We start from the raw sequence: 22,802 nt of genomic DNA, 5'->3' as shown, positions 1-22,802 counted from the left end.
AATTGAGCACTTGCTGTGTGATTTTAGTACTTTATATATTTCAGTCCATCCTCACACTATCTTAAGGTAGATATTATTGTTCACAATTTACAGCTAAAAAAAATAAGACATTAAAAAATTCCGACTACAGACCATTGTCCCATAAACCAAAATGTTACAGTTTGATTCCTGGCCAGGGCGCATGCTTGGGTTACAGGTTCAGTCCCTGGTTAGGATCTCTCTCTCTCTCTCTGTCTCTGTCTCTCTGTCTCTCTGTCTCTCTGTCTCTCTCTCTCTCTCTCACTCTCTCTCTCTCTCTCTCTCATCAATAAATGTATGTATTTAAAAATGTTGCCCTGATTGGTGTGGCTCATTGGATTGAGTGCCAGCCTGCAAACCAAATAATCACTGATTCCACTCCCAGTCAGGGCACATGCCTGGGTTGCAGGCCAGGTTCCCAGTTGGGGCATGTTAGAGGCAACCTATTGATGTTTCTCTCCCTCTCTTTCTCCCTCCATTCTCCTCTTTCTAAAAAATAAATAAAATTTCTTAAAAAGTTAATTCTGACAAGATTAGTCAGCTCTTAATTGATATGACCTATCTAGCTCCAGTCCTCTAGTCTTTCCCAATATTACAGTATACCACACTATCCCTATCAATTAGAGTTCTTTTTATCTTGCATAGTACCAATCACAGTATATTTAGTATATTCTCAGTATCTGTGTAATGGCCATTTTGCTGAAGTTAGACTATTCTCTATCACATAAAGTTGAGAGCATAGATCCTACTTGCTAATGCCAGATTTCTTGTGTAATATCTTAACATCCTGTCCTCATAACAGCAGTTCAACAGAAGCCTTTTATCTTTGTGAATCTATGTGTTGTCCAATAATCTGGTTAACTGATTATTTGACTAATTGATGGGATTAATTATTTGAATATGAGCCATACACTGCACTACAGTCTTCTGAGGCACCAGGTCATGTAGACAGAAGACATCAGTCACAATCAAATTAACACATCCATGCCATTAGAAAAAGCACTATGGAAAACCATAATTAAATTAACAGGTGGCTTGGTGAGCCTGAACTCTGAGAGAGGGAAATCAGCCAACCAAGTGACCTTAATGGCTACTGTCATTGGGCTGGGATGGCCAGACGAACCCACCTGGGAGTTGCCCCAACCAACCACTCATTCGTCTGTAGTGGCAACCTGCAGCTGGAGCTGAGAGTGTCCCAACCACACAGTGCTGCAGACCTCGCCAAGTTCTTCCTCCTCACACCCAGGAAGATACCCCTGTCTCCTTTTCCCAGTTTATTAAGTTTCATAAATTCTATTTCTAAAGCAACACTTCTTCCACATTTAAATATGCCTTGCTTAACATGTCTTAAAGAAACAGCCTCTCCCTTTCTGCTTGCTTTGAGCCAGAGCCAGATCAGATATGTATCTTTGACATCGCTGAGGGGCTAATATTTTTGTGCTTTAACCTTTTGTTTAGGGTGCAGCTTTTCAGGGTCCTGATATCAGCAGGGGTCTTTGATCTGAAGCCTGCCTCTGGGCCCACACCATCTTATTCTCTGTGCCTCTGTTCACTCTAGACACTGGAATACTAGCTCTTCAGGGACCTACAGAAGCTCTTGAGTCTGCTGCGAGTGCCAGTGCTTGCTTCTTCTCTGAACTTGTATCCCCACTTTATTTCCAGCCTCTGAGGATTTCTCTTACTTATGTACAAACTTAGCCACTTATTTAAAAGGACTTTATGAATATTCTATTCAGAAGTTTAGCTGCTTTGTAATGAAAAGGGTTTTCAGGACATCTAATCTGCCAAGTGGCTAGAAGTAGAATCTCAACGTATATTTTCCTTTAATGCTATCTGCTTTCTGGATGCTTTGACCTCATTGCCTTATCTGAGTTTTTTCACTCTCCCATGAGACAAATACACGTCCTTGCCAAGTTATTGCCCAAGCTGGAAACCTGCCCCACAGAGGGCACTCATGTGTTTTCACAAATCCCTAGAGAATTGGTATCTGAATTCAATATCATTTCTTTCAAACTCTCACTTTTTTATTCACGTAATGTATTTTGTGTGTTTGTGTGTCTCTCATAAGCTCAGCCTGTACTAGTTTCCAAAGTTACAAAAACACCTAAGCATGGTGCACTTCCTTCAGGACCATACCAATTAGCGGTATAGATAGACTGGTAAACAAAGTAACTGCAGGACAGCAGAGACAACAGTAGTGGTATGACCAGTGAAAAGACAGTGTATTTCCAAAAAAGAAGCAGTTCGTTTGTCTATAGGCAAGGGTGCACGACACAGCAGGGAGGAGACAGTACCCGGCCTCAGTCTTCAAGGCCAAGTGGAAGTTCAATACATAAAAGAGGACAGGATCATTTTAATCAAAGAGAAACAGCCTGAGAAAAGACATCAAGACAAGGAACAACCTGCTATGGGGAGCTATTGTTGGCAACTTTATATGCCTAAAACATGGGGTGCAAAGGAGCATGGTGAAGAGACATTGAGGAGGTAGGTAAAGGTCAAAGGCTGAAGAACTTTGAAAGCCATGCTTAGCAGGTTAGACTTTATCCTGAGGGCATAGAGATCCCTGGAAGCCTTCCAAGTACGGGAGTAATATAACAGGTGTGTATTTTAGAAAGACAACTAGAAACACTTTGTAGCTCACTCCCCATTGCACTATATAGCCTCTCACCATGGATGTTCCAGGAGGTGATGGGAGTGACTTCACAGAGCTGAGATGTTTAAAGCTCAAGAAACATCCCTAATGGCCCTGAGAAAACCTTCATGTTTAGGTAGTTGCTTCCCTTTTTTGATCTTGAACACTCTTAAGCCATCTGATCTAAGGGGAAGGAATTGGCCCATAGTGTCCAGCTCCTGAAAACATTACCTCTAACTTAAACATCCTCCAAGACTCCAGCTCAGCAACACTGTGCTGCTGATCTGCCACAGCTGAGAGCAAGTCAGGCTGGCTTCTCTCCAGTTGTTCAGCATTTGAGGGTTTCAGACAGGCTTTTTACATCACATTAAAATGAAAAATAAAATGGCATAAATGAGTGTTGCAAATTTCATCCAGGTGATGAGAAAAAGGTCATCTTCTTTAGAAGAAGACTAGTTGCTGTTTGCTCTTGGCTACATTAGCTTATTGCACAGATGTTTCTGGACAAGCACTTGTCTCATTCCTGGGCTTTTGTAACTATTTACATTTGGGCCCTCTCACCCCAGCCTCTGTAATCTTTGTATTCACAGTGTCTGACACAAAGTACAATAGATACCTCATAAAGGTATGTGTATTGAAAGGTTGAATAGATTAATAAAATATGTTTTAAATGGACAAGAAAGATTTTTTTTCATTTATATACTGAATAACCAGTTTCCATCTTCTATAGGTTCCATACTTAAAGCCAATAGAAAAACTGAAATTGGTAGAGACTATCTGCTGTGCACCAGGCATTGGAGACAAAAGTAAATTGTATGGTCCCTGCTCCCTAATCGACCACTGTAGCTGGACAGGGAGACCAATAGACTAATGTAGTAACAATCGTGATCGATACATGGAGAGAATGCTAGAAAAGGCACCAACCCAAACTAGATTGGAGAGATGAAGATTATCAGGCTTCCAGAAAATCATCACCCTTAAACTCCATCCTGAATGAAGAATGAGAATTAGAATTTTGTTTCACAGTCCATGTATTATGATGTATAATAATGACTAGTAATGGGCCCTTAAGCTGATGAATTCTGGATGATAAATCACATAGTAAATTGGAGCCCAAATCATTTCAGTAAGGAGAGTATTACAGGTCTTTATAAACTGGTGATGTAAATTCATTTATTCAATCACCAGGTGTTTGTTGAGCAGCCTTCTAGGTGTATTGAGGGTACCTAGAAGGATAAAGCATGAAACCATATCTTCAAGAGATTATAATCTCACTGGAGGCTATAATGACCTCACACACAAAACAGTTCATGGAAATATAGGGCATTATATTTACCAGATCCAAAGTCATTGGCCTAGGTAATAAGCATACAAAAGTAAGAGTTGTAGCTCAAAATATTTGGGAATGGTCATCATGAAAAAGTGGACCTTGAGCAAGTCTAATATAAATGGGTGAAAAAATTAAATAAAAGAAAAGAATATTCAAGAAGAAAACATGAAAAGGAAAAGACAGAGGTGGGGCTGAGAGTGGAATACTAAATCAACATAGAGTTACAGAAAATTACCATGAGCCAAGTGCTACACCGAGTACCATGGAGGATACAAACATGAAGGAGACACCAAATGGGCTGCCAAACTGCCAACAGTGTGAGTCTCCCTGGCAGCCCACCGCTGGATCCACTACAGACATGTTGGGTTTGACCTGCACCATACCTTGAATTTTTTTCTTCATTGTCAACTTAAAATTCTGGAAAATTTATATAAAAGTCTAGAGTCTTCACATATCTTTAGAAATTTTAGAATTGGGCAATACTAGTCAGTGTTCTTGCTTGGAGCAAGGGTCCAGAGTTGAGCAGTGATCATTGAAACTGAAATCAAAGGTACTTCAAATGAGGAGGCTATCCTAAGAGGGCAGGCCTGAACTGGAGGGATGGAGAGATTGGGGAGATATCATGACAGGCAGAGAGAGAAGAGTGCAGCAACATACGGTCAAGTACTAATGGGTGTGGTTCAAATGATAAAAGCTGGGGGCAGTTAAAGTGAATCTTTGAGTGTCAATAATTCTGGAAACTGTATTTTATAAATATATTGTGGTGCTTTAAAAAACTTTTAGAATCTCCTCTAGTTCACATAACATATAATGTTATTTTTATTTTTATTAAGTTCTCTCCCCATTTAATGGATGAAACATTTAACTTGCGGTAAAGAGACTAGCTCTGTCAAAACAACGAGATACCATTACACTCCTTTTAGAATGGTCAAAATCTAGAGCATTCACACCAAATGCTAGTGAAAAACCCTCATTCATTGTTGGTAGGAATGTAAAATAGTACAGCTACTTTGGAAGACAGTTTGGCAGTTACTCACAAAACTAAATACACTTTTACCATATGATCTAGCAATTTTACTCCTTGGTATTTACCCAAAAGAGTTGAAAAATTACATCCTCACTAAAACCTGAACATCGATGTTTATAGCGGCTTTACTCATGATTGCCAAAACTTGGAAGGAACCAAGACCTATGGCAAGTGAATGGATAAATCAACTGTGACACATCCAGACAATGGAACATTAATCAACACTAAAAAGAAATGAGTTATGAAACCATGAAAAAACATAAAGGAAACATAAATGCACACTGCTAAGTGAAAGGAACCAATCTGAGAAAGTGACAATACCGTGTGATTCCTACTACGTTACATTCTGGAAAAAGCAAAACTATGAAGATAATAAAAAGATCAGTGGTTCTGTGGAGAGGGTTGTGTGGAGAGGGTGATGAATAGAGAATGAAGTGCAGGGGACGTTTTTAGGACAGTAAAACTATTATGTATGACACTATAATGGTAGCTCCAAACCCATAAAATGTATAATGCCAAAAGTGAACCCTGATGTAAACTGTGGACTTTGGGTATAATGACATGTCATGTAGGTCCATCAGTTGTGTAACAAAGGCAACAGTCTGGTGGGGGATATTGATAATGGTGGGGTGTGTGCATGTGTGGAAGCAAGGGCTATATGGAAAATCTCTGTACCTTCTCCTTATACTGTGAACCTAAAATTGCTCTAAAAAAATAAGTCTTAAAACAATTTAAAAAGGAAGAAAGGGACTCTGATATTTACTAGCTATGTGTCTAAGCTCAGCCAGCTTAGAGAATTTACTTATCTAAGTATGAGTAAAATAAAACTTCTAATATTTTGCATAGTTTTTATCCTCTAACAGGAAAGAATACATGAAAACACATTAAAATCTATAATTTAATATAATCAGTCCTCACTATAAAGGATTTAAATTAGAAAAAGTAAATCATTTGGAGTGTGCTTAAGACACTTTATTTGCACACAATTTTAAAGACTTATTTCTTTGTTATTTCTCCCCATTATTAAAATAAGTATCATAATGCACTGCAATGTAAAACTATATTTTAAAAAAGACACTTAAATCTCACAGGTTAAGAAAATTCCAAGTAATTTGGTTTAAAGACTTGTTTATATTATTTGAAATAAATAAATAAGGTCCAGGCAAAATAAATCAAACCTATTATCACTCAAAGATTACATGTTTTGTGTCTTTACAAATAGGAAGCAATATATCAAAGTGCAGAGGTCACTAACAAAATGCTCCCATGCCAGTAGCATAGAGAAGTTACGGGGGATGATACCTCACAGTGCTCTTTCTGCAGAGTCACTTTGCATATTAAACATGTAAGGATAATTCTTACTTCCAAAGGAAAGATATTCTCTCTCATTTTTCTACTAAAATATTATAAAGCTTTCACTTTTCCATTTTTGATAGAAGCATCAGTACAGAATGCTTCACTTTCTTCTTAACTTTGCCAGATGTGCAACTGTGATGCCACTGACAGCTTTTTTGCCTGGGAAACATGAGAGAGAGGTGAGGTGATGGCACACTGGAGAGGGAGTGCCCCTCCTACAGAGGACCCTGCTCTAGCCAATTGTTGCTCTACAACAAGCTTGAGAGCCATGCTGATAGAACATCTGATTCCACATGAAGGTACAAATCCACATTTTAGGCAAATTTTTCTAATTTTAAACATGAGCAACTGACTTAAAAATTTGTAAACACTGTGGGTCATATTAGGCCTTCAGCTTGCTGATTTGCAATCTCTGGAAAGATCACGCTCTGAATTCTCAGATTTTGAGTCAGAAAATCTGTGTACTAATTCTGCCTTTGCAACTCACTGAACAGTAGAAATTTGGGGAAGCCATTTCATTTCACCTATTTAAAAAGTTGTCATAATGATGTCCTCATCAGGTTGTTTATTTTTCTCAAGATTTTCTTTAAAATGTTCAAACACAAATAAGAGTTTGAAGAATTTTATCATGAACTCACCACCTAGATTCCACTATTAATATGTTCCTACACATGCTCTACAGGTGACCTATCCATCTATCAATCATCAATCCATCTTACTTTCAGTACAGTTTCACAGTAGTTGCCAACATCAGGACACCTCCTTCATTGGATTGCTTTGAAGAATAAGTGGAATGATGCATAGAAAGCATCAAGCACAATGTCTAGCACATGGATAAACCTCAGAGTCACAATGGCCCCCTTTTCTCCAAGTATAGCTTGAATGTCATTGGACCCACTATGAGTGTGTGTTTTATATTTGGAGAGATTTCTACAATAGCTTTTTCATCAAAATCCTGTTGACCCTTATCTTCAAATTGTGTCCAGAATCTGGACTTCTGGTTCTAGCCCCACCCCCACCCTGCAAAAAAAAAAAAAGGTATATCTTCATTTCTCTCTAATCCTTCCTCTTAAAAAATTAGATATAATAAAGCAAGCAAACATAGGAAGACTCTAAAAGTTGGAAAGAAGTCAGGCTTCTTGGAGAGGAAAGACACTGCAATGCTTTCCCTGGATTTTCTTTCTGTTTCCCGTATATCCTGGATGGGGCACTGGAGATGCCTGCACCATGGAACCCCCAACAGGCACAAATGAAAAAAAGCCTCAGGGAAAACCTGCTCCTTATAGTCAAAGGCCTGGGAAAAGGGAAGGCTGCTAGGACAAGGAAACTTTTGATAATGCTAGCCCTCCTCTACCCAAACACCAAAGGGAAAACTGTCCCTTTACCCTTGCAATGCCGGTGGACTACACGATAGCTTGAATTCTGGGCCCACCAGGGACAGCCGGGAGAGGCAACCATGAGATGGCCCTCCACGTCCTCTACTGGGCTGGTGTTGGTGGGCCAGACAGAGCTGGACTTCCTCTCCCACCCAGCAGGAGCAAAGGGGCAGAACCAGGTGGTATGAGAGTGCTCCCAGATGAGCTTCACATTTGAATCAATGTGTGATGTTGAGCAGATGGCCCTCCCTAATCTGGGTGAACCCATTCAGCCTACTGAGGGCCTGAATAGTAAGAAAAAAGCATAGTAAGAAAAAACTTTCTCTTTTCTTTCTGACTGTCTTCAAGCTGGGACATTGGTCTTCCCCTGACTTCAGACTCAGACTCAAACTGAAACTTCCACCATCAGCTCTCCTGGGTCTCCAGCTTGCTAGCAGTAGATCCTGGGACTTCATAGCACCTATGACTGCACAAGCCAATGCCTTATAATAAAATTTCTTTACAGTTCCTGTTGGCTCTGCTTCTCTGGAAAACCCTAACTAATGCAGTCCTACTAACCACAAGAAACTGGATTCTGCCAATAGCCTGAATGACTATGGAAGTGGATTTTTCCCCAGAGCTTCCCACTAAAGCTTCGTCTGGCTGGCACGTTGATGTTAGCCTTGTGAAATTCTAGGCAAATGACTTAGGCAAGCCCATTCAGATTTCTGATGTACAGAACTGTTAGGTAATCGATGTTGTGTTAAACTACTAAGTTTGTGGTGACTGTCTCTCATCAGTAGAAAACTAATACACTGACTTCTTCATCTTCTACCATTCTCCTTCCTTTATTCACTCAGTTCAGCCACACTGGCCTCCTAGCTCCTCCTTCACAATGCCAGGCACTCCCATCAGGGTCCCTGCATTGGCTGTTTCTGCTGGCTGAACTGTTCTTCCTGCAGATGCCCATATGACTAGTTTCCTCACCTCTCCATCTTTCCTCAAATGTCACTCTCTCAATGAATCCTACCCAGGCCCATCCATGCCACAGCCCATCCTTCCAACACAGCTCTTCCTTTTATTTCCCTCCAAAACATTTATTGTCTTCTAACCTACAACATAACAAACTTATTTATTGTACCTCTTGCTTATTAGTGGTCTACACTGATAAGAATGTAAGCCTGTAAGGGCAGGGATATTTGTTTTACTTGCAAATTCTCTGAGCACCAGAAATATTTCCTGACATAGTAGATGTTTACAAGCTATTTGTAGAATAAAACTAATTAACTCTATGTCAAATTACATCATACTGTACCATAACAAGGTGTGATGTGCATTATACACCTTATCTCATAATAAGGCTAAATATAGATTTAATGCATATCTTTATGCATGGAAATATGACAGCCAATAACATTCTTTTTGTGGTCATGAGCATAAAAATACATTGGATGGTTATTTGTCATTCTTACATCTTAAGACAGGAGAATAGAAGAACTTTAATGATTGAAACAAAAATACTTGGAAGAGGAGATAGGTGATACAAAAGGCACACTGGTCAAACCTAAGGCTTGAAGAATACCTTTCTTAAAACTACTGGTAAAGTAAATAGAACTAGATGCCTTCTAAGATCCCTCACAATCTTATATTCCATAATTTTGTAACCTCTCTACAAACACAAAGAACTGTTGGCTCAAGGTTTGATCTCTCATCTTTTTTATTCATGACTCTCAAATCTTCATTTGTAGTCCTCACTAAGGACCCAAATCCCTATCCTTGTGTCTATCTGCTTCCAGACATCTCCATGTGGATGGTGCATGTTACCTGAAACTGAACATGTCAAAATCATATTCCCCTTCATGACCCTGATTTTACTCCTCTCCCGCTGTTGTGATTTACTTCGATGTTCTTACTCCTCTCCTCCTCCAATGCCTGAGTCCTCATCTGGGCCTATTGGTTCTCTCTCCAAATTTCTCTCTCATATTTTTTTTTAGTAGTACCGTCATCACCCTTGTTTAGGCTGTCACTTCCTGAAACCTGGATTACTTGGTCAATGTCCTAGCTAATTTTCTGCCTCCCATCCTCTCTGCACATCCCTCTCCAACAGTCCTATACATAACAATTGCTTAATCTTTCTAAAACAGATTTAAGTATTCTTGGCACCTTAAAGTCTTCCAGTGAGTCCCTACTGCCTACAGAGTAAGCTTTAATTCACTCTGTGAGATCTTTCATGTCTGGCCTATCCAAACCAGTCTCTTGCCCCCTCCCCCAAGTTTTCACCCTCTTTTTTGGATAAATTCACCTTGCCAAGTACTATAATGGTATTTTAAACAAAGGTAAAGTGGAAGTGGAAGTAAGGCTAGTTCAAGAAAATGTTTTGGAATTAAGGAAAGGCTCTGCATGGTATTTTGGCATGTGTTCCAGTGAGGCATTCAGCATCCTCCCTGAGAGCAGCATCTTTCTTGAAGCGCAGCGCTATCTTACTTTGGGAAGCCGTTGTCCTAGGTACTGAATTGCTGGCATCATATGTCCCTAATGAAAGTAAAGCAATCCAAGTCCTGATTGGGTCACCCTGTGAGCTGTGTTCTCTGCTTGTTTCTTCAGGGAGCCCCGCAAGGTGGTCCTGCACAAAGGCTCCACTGGCCTGGGTTTCAACATCGTAGGTGGGGAAGATGGAGAAGGTATTTTCGTATCCTTCATTCTGGCCGGTGGACCAGCAGATCTGAGTGGGGAGCTCCAAAGAGGAGACCAGATCCTATCTGTGAGTATTCTCCTTAATCTTCTTTCTCACCATTCAAGAAAAAATCACTTTTAGTTGTGATTCCAAATGCACCTAAATTAAAAGGAAAAATGATGCGAGCATTATGGCTTCAGGTGCACACTGAAGTTTCAATGGTGTTCAGGTGCTTGGTGTCTGTTACTCCCAAATGCATAACATAATGTTATACAGAATCTGGTGACATTGATAAGTGGTAGCAGCGTCACCATTTACCTAAATGCAAGAATTACCAACAACAAGTTATTGAACACTTATTATCTACCAAGAACTTTATAAAAGTAATTTTTAATTCTCACAATCACCCTGCAAGGTATTTCCCTCTGTTCAGATGAAAAGAATAAGGTTCAGAGAGATCAAAGTTTACCTAACTTGAGAGAGTCAAGCTGAGGTTTAAATATTCAGTTATACTCCCCATCACATCCACCATCCCTCCTTTATTTCTTCTATCCACCTTTCCTTTTTTCCTTTTTCTCCACTTTCTTTCTCCTATCCAAATATTTATTGACTGCTTCTTTCCACTGCATTAAGCTGCCTCCCTCATGTAAACTTCACAATAGGTAGTTAAATCCATTGTAAGTGTTCATGTCTACACTGCAACTTGGTAATCATGCAACTAATAATGGGGAATTACATAGAGAGCCTAGTTCTTAGAACTGAGGTTATAGTTCATAACTCAGTGAGGAACTTAGTGTGTGGTGTTCATTGTGTACTTAGTACTTTGCTTTGTAGCTATGATTTATAGCTGGAATTTTCTCAGTAACCTTGTATTTGTTAGCCATTATCCCATCCCCCTACAAACACACACATGATTTACCCATATAACATAGTCAGTGGACCTGAGCAAAGTGTTCAGCGATCATGCCTTGTGTGTTCCTGTGGTTCTCCATGCATGCATGTTCTGCCCACTCATCTGTTGGTAGATAATTGGAAGGATTCAGTGTGGAAGGAACAAGGAAAGGCCCCAACCTTGCTCTACTGTTCAAGAGTCAAATATCACCCCTTCAACTACTTCTCCCATCTACTTCTATACTCAAATGATATATAAGCTACAACTATAAGGTTTAATATATGCTGTTAAACTTGATTGCCTATATATTTTTTATGTCTTGCTTTATCTACTAAGTGGTAAAAATTCCCTTAGAAGCAAATTTTCTATCTTATGCATATATGATTTTGTATCCTTGACATTCCTGGCACATAGCAGTCTCTCAAAATAATGTTTACTGAATGAAAAAGTATTGAATAGATATGATATGATGCCTGAGAGATTAATCTGACTCTAAAATTCTGGCTAGAACCTGCTAATACATTTTCATCTTCCTGGCTCAAAATCTGTAGACTGGGGGTCCACACTGTTCTTTAATCACAACCAACATTCAGTTCATGTTGTCATAGTGTTTTCCCAGACATGGAGCACTTTCCCAGGCATTAATCTGGGGGATCTTAAATTCTAAATGTCAAGATAGGTTATTGTCACTCTCACTTTCCACATCAGGGAACAGGGACTCTGAAAGGCCAAATGATTTGTTCAAAGTTCCACAGCTACTGAATGTGATGTTAAACTCAAAATGAGGTGTTCCTGACCCAAAATCAGTGTTCTTTTTCGCCACAGCACAATCTTTCTCCCAAACCTGTCAGTGGTCTCATTCAGCATCTTCTTAGCACCCGCCGCTGTGTATACACACACTCGGGAGCACACAGAGCTAGAGAGAGCTGATATTTACATGGTACTTTGGAGTCAGTCACTATTATAACTAACAATCCTGGAACAACCCTATTATACTCAGGCTTATTGTGCTCATTTTAATAATGAAGAAAACTGAGGCACAGAAATGACATTAGACTCTTTTTTTAAGTATTTTTAAAGATTTTATTTATTTATTTTTAGAGAGGGAAGGAAGGGGGAGAGAGAGAGAGAGAGAGAGAGAGAGAGAGAGAGAGAGAGAGAGAGAGAGAGAGAGAGAGAGAGAGAAACATCAATGTGCGGTTGCTGGGGGTTATGGCCTGCAACCCAGGCATGTACCCTGGCTGGGAACCCAGGCATGTACCCTGGCTAGGAATCAAACCTGGGACACTTTGGTTCCCAGCCCGAGCTCAACATTAGACTCTTTAACTCTGTTTAAATGAGAAATCCACTAAGCTATAGGTTTTATTCATTTTAATCTCAATGCATGTGGTAAAAACAGGAATGAGCTAATAATCTTTTTATGGCTCAACAAAGAAAACTGACAAGTATCTCTACTTTTCAAAAGTAGATGTATCCATTTAAATATTATTGCCAGGACCACATTGTAAATAAGGCAACCAATTGGAATTATATAGTCTTCTTAGAGTTACAATTCACTGAACAAAACAACAATCTCTGAAGTTCAGATATATCCTTTTTTGAGTAAAGCATTTGCAAGGAATAGTTCAATGATAAAACTGTTAACTGCTTTTTTGAAATTTAAAAAAAAAGAGTGAAATTTCTCCCTTCTTAGCGTTCAAAAATGTATTTAAACTGTAGCTAGAAAGTAGTTAGCTTCAAGGCTCAGTGTTGGAATTTTGTTGGTTAACATTGTGAGAAAGGAACAAACAGGCTTGACTAGCTCAAACATTACAATATGAAAAGAAAACTGTCAGAATCAAATTATTAACAATGGAACATGCAGGAAAAATATTCTATATCTACAGCTTACACTGGACATATCAGGACAAGCTATGCCTTCCTGGAAAACACAAGAACAAAAACTCTGATATTCAAGTTAAATCAAAATTCAATACATATTACTAGGTCATATAAAATTCATTTGCAAGCTGGTTATACTAGCAGTAACATAATGTAGAGAAGAAAAATAGAATCTTCAGGGAAGGTAAGTCTCTGCTTTCAATTAGTCTTTATAGAGAAGGAACATATAATAGACAATTACCTTTCTGATCATAGCATAATGTCCATTCCTATTTTCCAGAATTATTCTCCCACACAGACTATAGAATCTTCCTAGATTATTTATTTTACTAATGGCTTACTATGTGCCAGGTTCTTACTAGGATCTGAAATCTCAAAGATGAATGAGATAAATATCCTCAAAATGTTCACAGCCTAAATTCGTATATATCCATATTATCTAACATGTGTGTGAGTACATAGATGTAGGTATACAGTAGATATAGACAGCATACTGAGGAAGAGACAAAACACTTAGAGCATGTCATAGTGTAAGTAATCAATCTTGCTATTTCTACTAACAACTGCATTGAAAATGTGTCTGATACATTTTTATTGTTGTTCGAGTACAGTTTTCTGCCTTTTCCCCCCACTACTCCCCACTACCCCAGCCTTCTCCACCTCCCTCCTCTGTTTCCATCCCCCTTGATTTTGTTCATGTGTCCTTTATACTTGTTCCTGTAAACCCTTCACCCTTTTCCCCTGAAATTCCCTCCCTTCTCCCCTCTGGTCACTTTCAGCCTGTTCTCAATTTCAATGTCTCTGGTTATATTTTGCTTGCTTGTTTGTTTTGTTGGTTAGCTTCCTGTTAAAGGTGAGATCATATGGTATTTGTCTTTCACTGCCTGGCTAATTTTACTCAGCATAATGCTCTCCAGTTCCATCCATGCTGTTGCAAAGGACAAGAGCTCCTTTCTTTCTACTGCGTAATATTCCTTTGTGTAAATGTACTATAGGTTTTTGATTGATTCATTTACTGATGGGCACTTAGGTTACTTCTAGCACTTGGCTATTGTAAATTGTGCTGCTATGAACACTTGGGTGCATAGGTTCTTTTGGATTGGTGTTGTGTCTGATATTTTCTAAACAGTGTCAGATAACCATGTATAAGGAGCACGGGTATCTTTAGGTAGTTTGAGCCATCCCTTCTTTGGGACAAGGCTTGGACTACATCGGCATTTCCCAAAGTGTAAAGCAGCAGGGTTGTATTCTGTTGCCTCTAAGAGAGTGGTTTCCCTGGTACCAAGTTTCTCCACTGAAACTTCTCAAAAACATTTCTTATGAGTGTGCATTAGGAATCTCCTTAGAGGCAAATAAAGTACCGTATTTTGACATGTATGATGTGCACTTTTTTGCCCAGATTTTTTAGGGAAATAAAAGATGTGCATTGTACATGGATAGTGCCTGAAACACCTTGTATCTATTCTTGTGTTTTGTAATTACTTGTTACATAAAATGTCTTGTACCATAATATGTCCAAAATTAAATGCTAAAATTGCTTTATAATACAAAAACAAGCATCTAAACATAAATAAATAAATAAATAACTGAATTAAAAATTAAAACAAAGGACTTTTTTCCTGAAAGTTTGGATCAAAAGCATGGGTGTGCATTATATACAGCAAAATACAGGGTATATGGTTTCTTCCAGACAGATTTGACCACCAACCCTTCACATAAGGAGCACCTCACAGGACACCAGCAGTGGAAAATGCTTGCGTAGATATTTTTATAGTTGCCCTAATTGACTGTTTTCCTACCAAGTAGTTGTCATATCCACCTATAAAGAAAAGACAACCAGCTTTTTATGTTTGAAGATGATGGGCGCCATCTAGTGTTCATACACTCTCTAAACACCTCGCACAGCCCTCGAAGAAGGAGGCGCTACAACAGAGTTGTAGATTATCCTCCACTCCTGGCTCACCACCAGAGTTAGAGGACTAAAGTACCAGTTAAGATACTGAAAGGTAAAGAAATTATCACCTGAGACTACATGCCATACATGTATTGTGAGTGATTTTTTCTGTCTAAATTCTCTTTCATATATTGTGTTTCTCAGGGTTTTATTGTAGAAAGTCTAGTCCCGTCATTGAACCTTCTTCTAGAGGTTTTCATGAAGGAAAATTTAGGGCATTCAGCATGCAATCACATTAACTAGTGCAGTTGTCTCCTCAGGCATTCCTCCTGCAGAGGAAAAGATAGAAATGCTTCTGTTACTATTTGTTTCGATGCTTTGTTATGAAAGAAATGTGGAGCAGAGCACATAGAGATAATACCCCTATAAAGAGATTCTCTCCTATCTCCCCAAGCAATTTTAGTTTATTCCTTCCTCCAGAGTCTAAACAAGATCACTCCAGCTGATCTTACTACTCCAAAGCTCACTCTGGAGAGCCTGGGAATAGTTAAATAACATGATTAGGAATAAGTGTTATGAGAAGTGAAATGCTACAGCTATTTGGATGAAGGGACAATAGGTAATTGTGAATTTTTAACTTGAAATTAAAATTACATTGTGTATTTAGAGCAAGTAGAAATGAGTCACAGCAGACCTGGGTTTTTTATTAATTCTCAGGGTACATAGCTATCTTCATGTTTAGAACTAGACATAGGAAAAAGACTGTATTTGCACCAGATCCTTACTGTCAAGTTATTTAAATAAAACTGGGTCCTATGTACACTATTCAACACCCTGGGGTACTGATTAAGTCACATTTATACTGTCACCTCACTTTAATTCTAAATCCCTTCTGGCATTATACCTGTGCCCCCTGCTCCCCACTCCCCCACCCCCCCCAAAAAAATATCCCAGTTATTTCCCTGATTCCCTGAAGTGATCCTCTTAGGAGCTTACAAAACCCACCCCTTTCAGTGACTGTGCCATTATGGGCCAAGTCCTTCTTCTCTGGCTCTGGCCCCTCCCTCATGGAGGAGCTTTGCAGACACAGCTTTCAGTACTTGAGAATTTCTACTTAAGGGTCTCTTTCTCAAAGTTCCTGAAACCAGCACACCCCAAGATACCAGAGGGGCTTTGGGGGCTTCTGTAGAGACAGGAACAAGAGCATCTCCCCAGCTCCATGTTGCTCTGTCACCTTTCCAAAAGCACAACAGCTTTGACCAGAAGTCTCACCAAAGAGCATCTTTAACTTCTTTCTTCTCGTCTTCCACACTGGAGCCCCCAGACTCCAACAAAACTTCCACCTTGCCCTCAGGAACAAGCATCAGTCCCAGCTCTGGTCACCCATGACCAGGAGGACATTTTTTCTAGTTGAGCTTCACCCAATCCACCCTCCCATGCCCAGAAGAAGGGCAAAGACCCAAAGACCAACACTAGGTTAAACACAGCAGTACATACATGCAAACTGGAGTGATTCAACATCCATGTTCAGGTTAAGGGTAATTTCACAGCATCCCCCAAGAAAATGGGTAGACCTATTCTTCCTACACAGCCTTGTCACCAAGGGCCTGTTTTATAATTTTGCTCAAAGAGGCAGTATTTGCTGAAGGGAATACTGAACCCCTTTAGCTTAAAAGACATTAAATAACATGTATTTATGTGCATTTCCACCCTGCCCCCCTGTTCCTTCTCATCAAGTTCTGAGAAATGCCAGGGTTCTATATCAGCCAGGGCACCCCGCTACACAGCTTCCAAGTGAAATCTAAGAAAGTGGAGGAAGCAATGTTGATGATGTTTTTGAAAAGGTGAACAGTTGTTACCCTAACTGTGACCAGTCCAAGTCAGGCTGCCTGCCCAACCCGAGTTCCTGTTCCAGGCAGTGCTCTCTCCAAAGAACCTCACCCTCTACACTCACTACTCTTCAGTCCCTGGTTTTTGACCCTCAATTGTGGAGCATGCTCACATTTCCCACTTTCCTGCCCTCACCTTGCTGACTGACACAGGGCTCCCAGCTGCCCTGCTCAAGGGAAAGATCTTTCTTTGGCCTTGGCAGCAGAGCCCCGCCATCCTGGCTGACCTCTGGCCCACCCTCCAGAGGGTAGGGGCTGGGCAGGTCCTGACTCTGCCCTGTGAGTCCTTTATTTCTGTTTATTGCCCAAGATGTATAAACATCACCATTGCACACAAATGTCCAGCCTCCGGAAAGAGTTTTTTAAGGGGCATTTCCCAGACCTGGTAACATACAGAACACATTCATGGAAATATCACTTTGAGAATAGCTGGAACGGGTATCATCAAACTGAATTTCAGACTTTTGAATGCTCCTTTTAAAACCTGTTAATGGCTTTTTGTCATCCTTAAAGTCCAAAATTCTTGACAAGGCCTCTGAGTCTTGGTACAGTTAGCACCTGGTTGGCTCACTGGCCTGCTATACACCACTTCCTCTACTCTCACTTCGGCCCCAGCACCCTGGCTTTTTCTTTTTTTCCAGTCATGGGGGGATATTCAAAATATGTAGCAATTTGACACATACAATGGCACATACAAGTTAGCACCAGCCTGTCTTGTGACTGGCCACAGTGCCACAGCGCAGAACTAAGGGAGGTGGGTCCCTCCAGGTGGCCAGTGTTGTGAGACACCTGGGAGGGTTTGGAACAACAGTTATTTACTGACAAGCCATATGGACGTCTTTCACTGCTGTAACAGAAAAAATAGTATATTGATGAGAGAGAACTCTCACCACGTGCCCATGCATGCACTGAATTTCCACAGCAAAGGAACTTGGAATGAATAAAGGCCTTCTATTACCTGAGAGGGACCTGAGAGGTCAGGCTCCACTTAGGAAGCAACACTATTGTCTGGCATGGAATGTGTAACACATGTCAAATGGGTAAACTCAGTAAGCTTTGTATGCATAGTAGGAAACCAAAATTAGCATTGCTCTTTTCCAGTTACATTCCTTAAGTATTGCTTACTTAATGTGTCACAAACAAATTATATATCACAACTTGTAGAGCTGCAGCAAAAATACTACTAGGTTCATATCCCATAGTATATGAAAATAACTAGAAAAATGTATATGAAAAAGGAAGCAAATGTCCAGATTTTCATTTAATTTTCTCACTTTGGATGCATTACTTAATGTCATTTTTCTTCATGAAAAGTATGAAGTGAAGGCGCGTGCATGTATGTAATATATGCCTCATGTATATGTGTATACATGCATGTGTGTGTTCTGTCTGATGATAGACCCACAGAAGGCCACTCATAAGTGCATTTTCATCAGCAGAACTAACAAAGACAATGGGGGCGGGTAGGATTGAATGTGGAAGGTGGAGGTGGGTAGGAGGAAAGAGAGTAATAGGAGGATAATCAGGACAACTGTACTTGAGCAACAATACAAAAAGAGAAAAAATCAGTAGAAATATAAATAGAATTCTCTCCTTTCTGTATTTAGAGACTTTGAGAATAGAAAATTATGATGAAGTAAACCTAATTAGGTAGGACAGCTGGGAAGGAAGATCATGGTGTGGACATAGCAGTGGAAATTCTTAACATAATCAAAGCCAGGGTTGCTTGTAATTGAAATTAGACTGCTGTTCTCCTCAAGTAACAATTCCTGTTTGGCTTCAAATACAACCACTACCAATTTCCTGGGAATCTTTCCTGGATTCCACATTACCAAATAAGCCCCAAAAGATTAATTCCTCCAAACACCCTTATAGTCAATTCTGGACAAAACGACTTTGAATTCAGAGTGAGAAGGGAGAAGGGTAAGAAATATTTAGTGTGGATTTCCTATGTAGTATGTGCCTCACACAGTCTTACTTCTGTTATCTCACAAGGTAAAATCTGAGACTCAGAAAGTTTAAATAACTTGACCAAGACCACACAGTTAGCAAAAGGTGAAGCTAGGACTAGACTCTCAGCCTGCCTGATTTCAAAGTTATTATTTTCTTCAATTTCCATGTTAACCTCACAAGTTTTATCAACTCCAACCATGCTATTCCCCTGTAGGATGTTATGATTTATAATAAGAAATAAATATTTGGTCTTCATCCCCATTTCTGGCACAGAGCTCCTAAAACCCTTGAAATTTCCTAACTGAAAAGAGTGGCAAAGGTGTGTTTGCAATTATGCTAATGATGTAACTTTTGGATTCTACCTAAGAATGGGGGGCTGGTTGCCAGGGCAACCACATGGAGGACTGGAAATTTTAGTCCAAAACCTCAGACCTCCTGGGAGAGAATATGGGCTGGAGATTGAATCAATCACCAATGGGCAATGATCTAATTAATTATGTATATGTAATGAAGCCTTCATAAAAATCCAAGATGGTCATTACTTTGATCTATAGCCAGTCCCTCAGAAGCACAGATGATAACTGGCATCTGAAGTGGTCTAGGGGTAAGGGGTGGGCGGTCTTATCAGACTGAGCCCTTAGCCTGTGTGATCTGATGCTATCTTTGGGTAGATAGTGTAAGAACCGACTTGAATTATAGGAGGCCCAGCTGGTGTTGGAGAATTGCTTGGTAGTGTGGGGAAGCACCCCCTCCCCCACCACATGTTAGAGTAGGCAACTATCTTTACTGTGCTTAAACCCTTTCCACAAGTCCTGCTGCCCTTTCATCCCCATTCCCTTTGAAGGCCTTAGAAGGTGTGCGATGTGCAATGTGCCTCCTTCCTGGCTAACCTCACATCTCCCCAAGTTCCCTCTCATTCTCTAGATCCTATCACCCTTCAGATGGTGCCTTCTCCCTGCTTCTGGGCCACATGCTGATCTGCATCACTTTTCCTCCCTGGCCCTGCCCCTGGCTGGGGCTCCCTGGCCCTGCCCCTGGCTACACTTTATACATCTTTCAGTCCAAGGTCAAGACATTACTTCTTCATAAATATCCTTCTAGTCCCCTTGTCTGGGTCAGGTCACCCTGTTTGTGCTCCCCAACACCTATGCACACTCAGAGCTCAAATTTTTTTTTGCAAACTCTTTAGGAGAATGGCACCGATTGTCTTTGCCACTATATTTCTTTTTTTAAAAGATTTTATTTGTTTATTTTTAGAGAGAGCAGAAGGGAGAGAGAAAGAGAAGGAAGAGAAACATTAATGTGCGGTTGCCTCTCACATGCCCCATACTAGGGACCTGGCCCGCAACCAGGCATGTGCCCTGACTGAGAATCGAACCAGAGACCCTTTGGTTTGCAGGTCGGCACTCAGTCCACTGAGCCACACCAGCCAGGGCTGCCACTATTTTTCTAACATCTGGTGCAGTGTCATATCCAGAGTAGGACACTATAGTTTCTGTATTTCCTACATATATTTTTCTTATTATATATTTTCTCTATAATTTTCTATATTTTTTCTTTCCCAACAAAAGTAAAATAATCACTTGAAACCATGTCCCATTTGATCTGCTCCTCATCTCTTTTAAAGACCAAAATGTGGATTCACCTCAAAGAACCAATGATCCATTTAATCATTTGTTAGAGTGGCTGTAGCTGTTTAATAGAGCTACACGGACTTTTCATGACAAGGTACATTGATTCGTAAATCCCTTTACCTCAAAAGACTTTTTAATTGTTTGGGGGCCCAAAGTGCTTGAAATGGAAAGTCACCAGCATTAGAAATAAAGTCCTCGTGGTCCACAGACACTGGCAAAGTTGACTCCTTGCCCTTGCCTGAATCTCTCGTTGACGGACTGAGGTGGGCAGCGTCAGGGAAGGCACTGCCAGCTGCTCTGATGCAGGCACTGGGCCCTTCCCGTGAAGGCTGCTCCCCACAGATACTGTCTGTTGTTTAAGATGCAATTACGATTCTCAAGATTTTAGATCTAAAACATTCCTCAAAGAGAATTCAGTGAGCCTCTAATAGGCATTTATTATTTATTGCTCAGTGTCACAATATCCTTTGTATTTTGGGCCAATTCAAGACAGGCAGGAGGCACAGCCTTGTCCCCCATTAGAGAAGTGGGGTTGTGGGGGATGGGGGTGGCAGGGGGAAGAGGTGCAGCAGATACTCCCTTTCCTGGTCCTTTCTGCATAGCATGGACAGGCCAAGCAGATGTTCCTGCTAGAACTTGGAAGGTGGAAGGTGTGTGGAGAGAGGTCTCTTTACAACCCCTCCAGCAGTTGTGATCTGGCCACAGGTAGCTAATGGTGAGGCCTCAGGAGCCGCATTCTTGAAGGACTGCCCTTCCTCAGACTCTCCTCCTGGCCTTGGAGCCTGGTTTTCCAGTCTTCCTGAAGATGTAGTGGGCTGTCTTTTATTTCTCCAATGAATTCCTTTCCCATTTAAGTCACTCATAGCTGATATCTGTGTCTGGAACCCAGAACTCAGGCAGGCAAATTCACTGTCCAAGCTCCCATGAGGCACGTTCCTAAAGTAGTTAGCATGCCACGCAAGGCAGCCTGTGCCTGGAGACTGACTGGCTCTGAGTTAGAAAACCAGGGAACTCTTCTGCTTCCTACTGTGTACACAGGGCCCAGTGATCACTTTCCTGGCTGTCCTGAAGAGATGTCAGGAGGATTAAAGGAGATAAAGCCCATTGAAAGGGGCTTTGCACCTGAAAATGGTCATGCATATGCAAGGACTGTCAGGAGTGAGCTACCAAAATAAGCAAGTCTGAGGCAAAACAAACCAGAACCAAAAGTCAGTCTGCTTTTGGTTGAGGACCACTCCTTCCTTACAGCTTGAGGTCTCTCTGCAAGGTTTCCCCTTTATCAGGGGTTAGCTGTCCTAGCTCATTTTCAGTGTCTGGGTGGAGAAGGCTCAGGATCAAGTGTTAGCCTTCGAGGCTTGTAAAGGGACTCAATCACCTACACACCTTTTTGGAGGAAGAGCATATATTATAAACAGATGTTAAACAAACACCATGTATTTAGCATTTAGTATATAGTACAATATTTAATATTTTCTTGATCTATGGGAATTCTTATTAGTCAACAGGGGAGAATCTGTCCAATTTGGAAATATATACTCCATTGATCAGAGAGGTGAGACCCTGAAGATATTCTGAATCTTCAGGCAGAAGGGGCCCTCTGGGCCAAGAGTCCAAATGCACACAACTGACAGGTGCCCTAAGATTCTCAGCTCCCTTCAGAGAAGTGGGCAAGGATGTCTCTTCATTCATTCATTCATTCATTCATACATTCACTCACTCACTCACTCACTCATTCATTCAGCATTTGCTTAGTAACTGGGTCCTGTGTTAATCAGTGGGATACAGAGATGGGAGAGACACAGTCCTTGCCCTCAAGAGAAGCTTCCGTGGTTCTAGATGTTGCTCCTAAGTCACCTTGGGGTTAGTGTCTCTGTGTATGTACAAGAGCTTCCTGTGGTAGCTCATGTGTCTCTGTGTAATGATCTCTTATTTCAGGTGTTTAGGTTTTCCTCACTACCTGAACTTAGAGTGCAGACAGCTTTGGGCATAAGCAAACTGCCCAATTCAATTTTCTTTCTTAAAGCCGTAACTGCAGAAAAGAATAGCTTGAAAATCAGAAGCAATAGTGGTTCAAATACCTCTGTCATTGCTGATTATGTGTGTGATCTTGGGCAAATTATTGAATTTCTCTGAGCCTTCAACCTGACAAGGCCGTGGTTAGGATTCAGTAAAATTGCGGCCCAGTATTGAGCACAATACTTAGTGCTAAACTCAGACAGAAGAAATATTAGTCATTTTACCCCTGATTCTCCCCTGTTCTTGCACTC

The 22,802-nt window shown here is 40.6% G+C and overlaps 1 protein-coding gene across 14 annotated transcripts in view; it reads left to right on the top strand.

Annotated features, from left to right (window-relative positions):
- The window catches only part of DLG2 (discs large MAGUK scaffold protein 2), a 1,902,487-nt gene that overhangs the window by 1,523,568 nt on the left and 356,117 nt on the right, over positions 1-22,802 (top strand). For all 14 annotated transcript variants that reach the window (XM_045817849.1, XM_045817836.1, XM_045817835.1 and 11 more), the window contains one exon: positions 10,323-10,479. In XM_045817849.1, the coding sequence (XP_045673805.1) occupies positions 10,323-10,479 (157 nt within the window). The remainder of the gene's footprint in view (positions 1-10,322; positions 10,480-22,802) is intronic.

Source organism: Phyllostomus hastatus, unplaced genomic scaffold (assembly GCF_019186645.2).
Source record: "Phyllostomus hastatus isolate PE091 unplaced genomic scaffold, TTU_PhHast_1.1 phas_scaffold_317, whole genome shotgun sequence".
NCBI lineage: Eukaryota > Metazoa > Chordata > Mammalia > Chiroptera > Phyllostomidae > Phyllostomus > Phyllostomus hastatus.
Note: the sequence above shows the minus strand (reverse complement) of the source record. Positions and strands in the feature narration are given on the sequence as shown.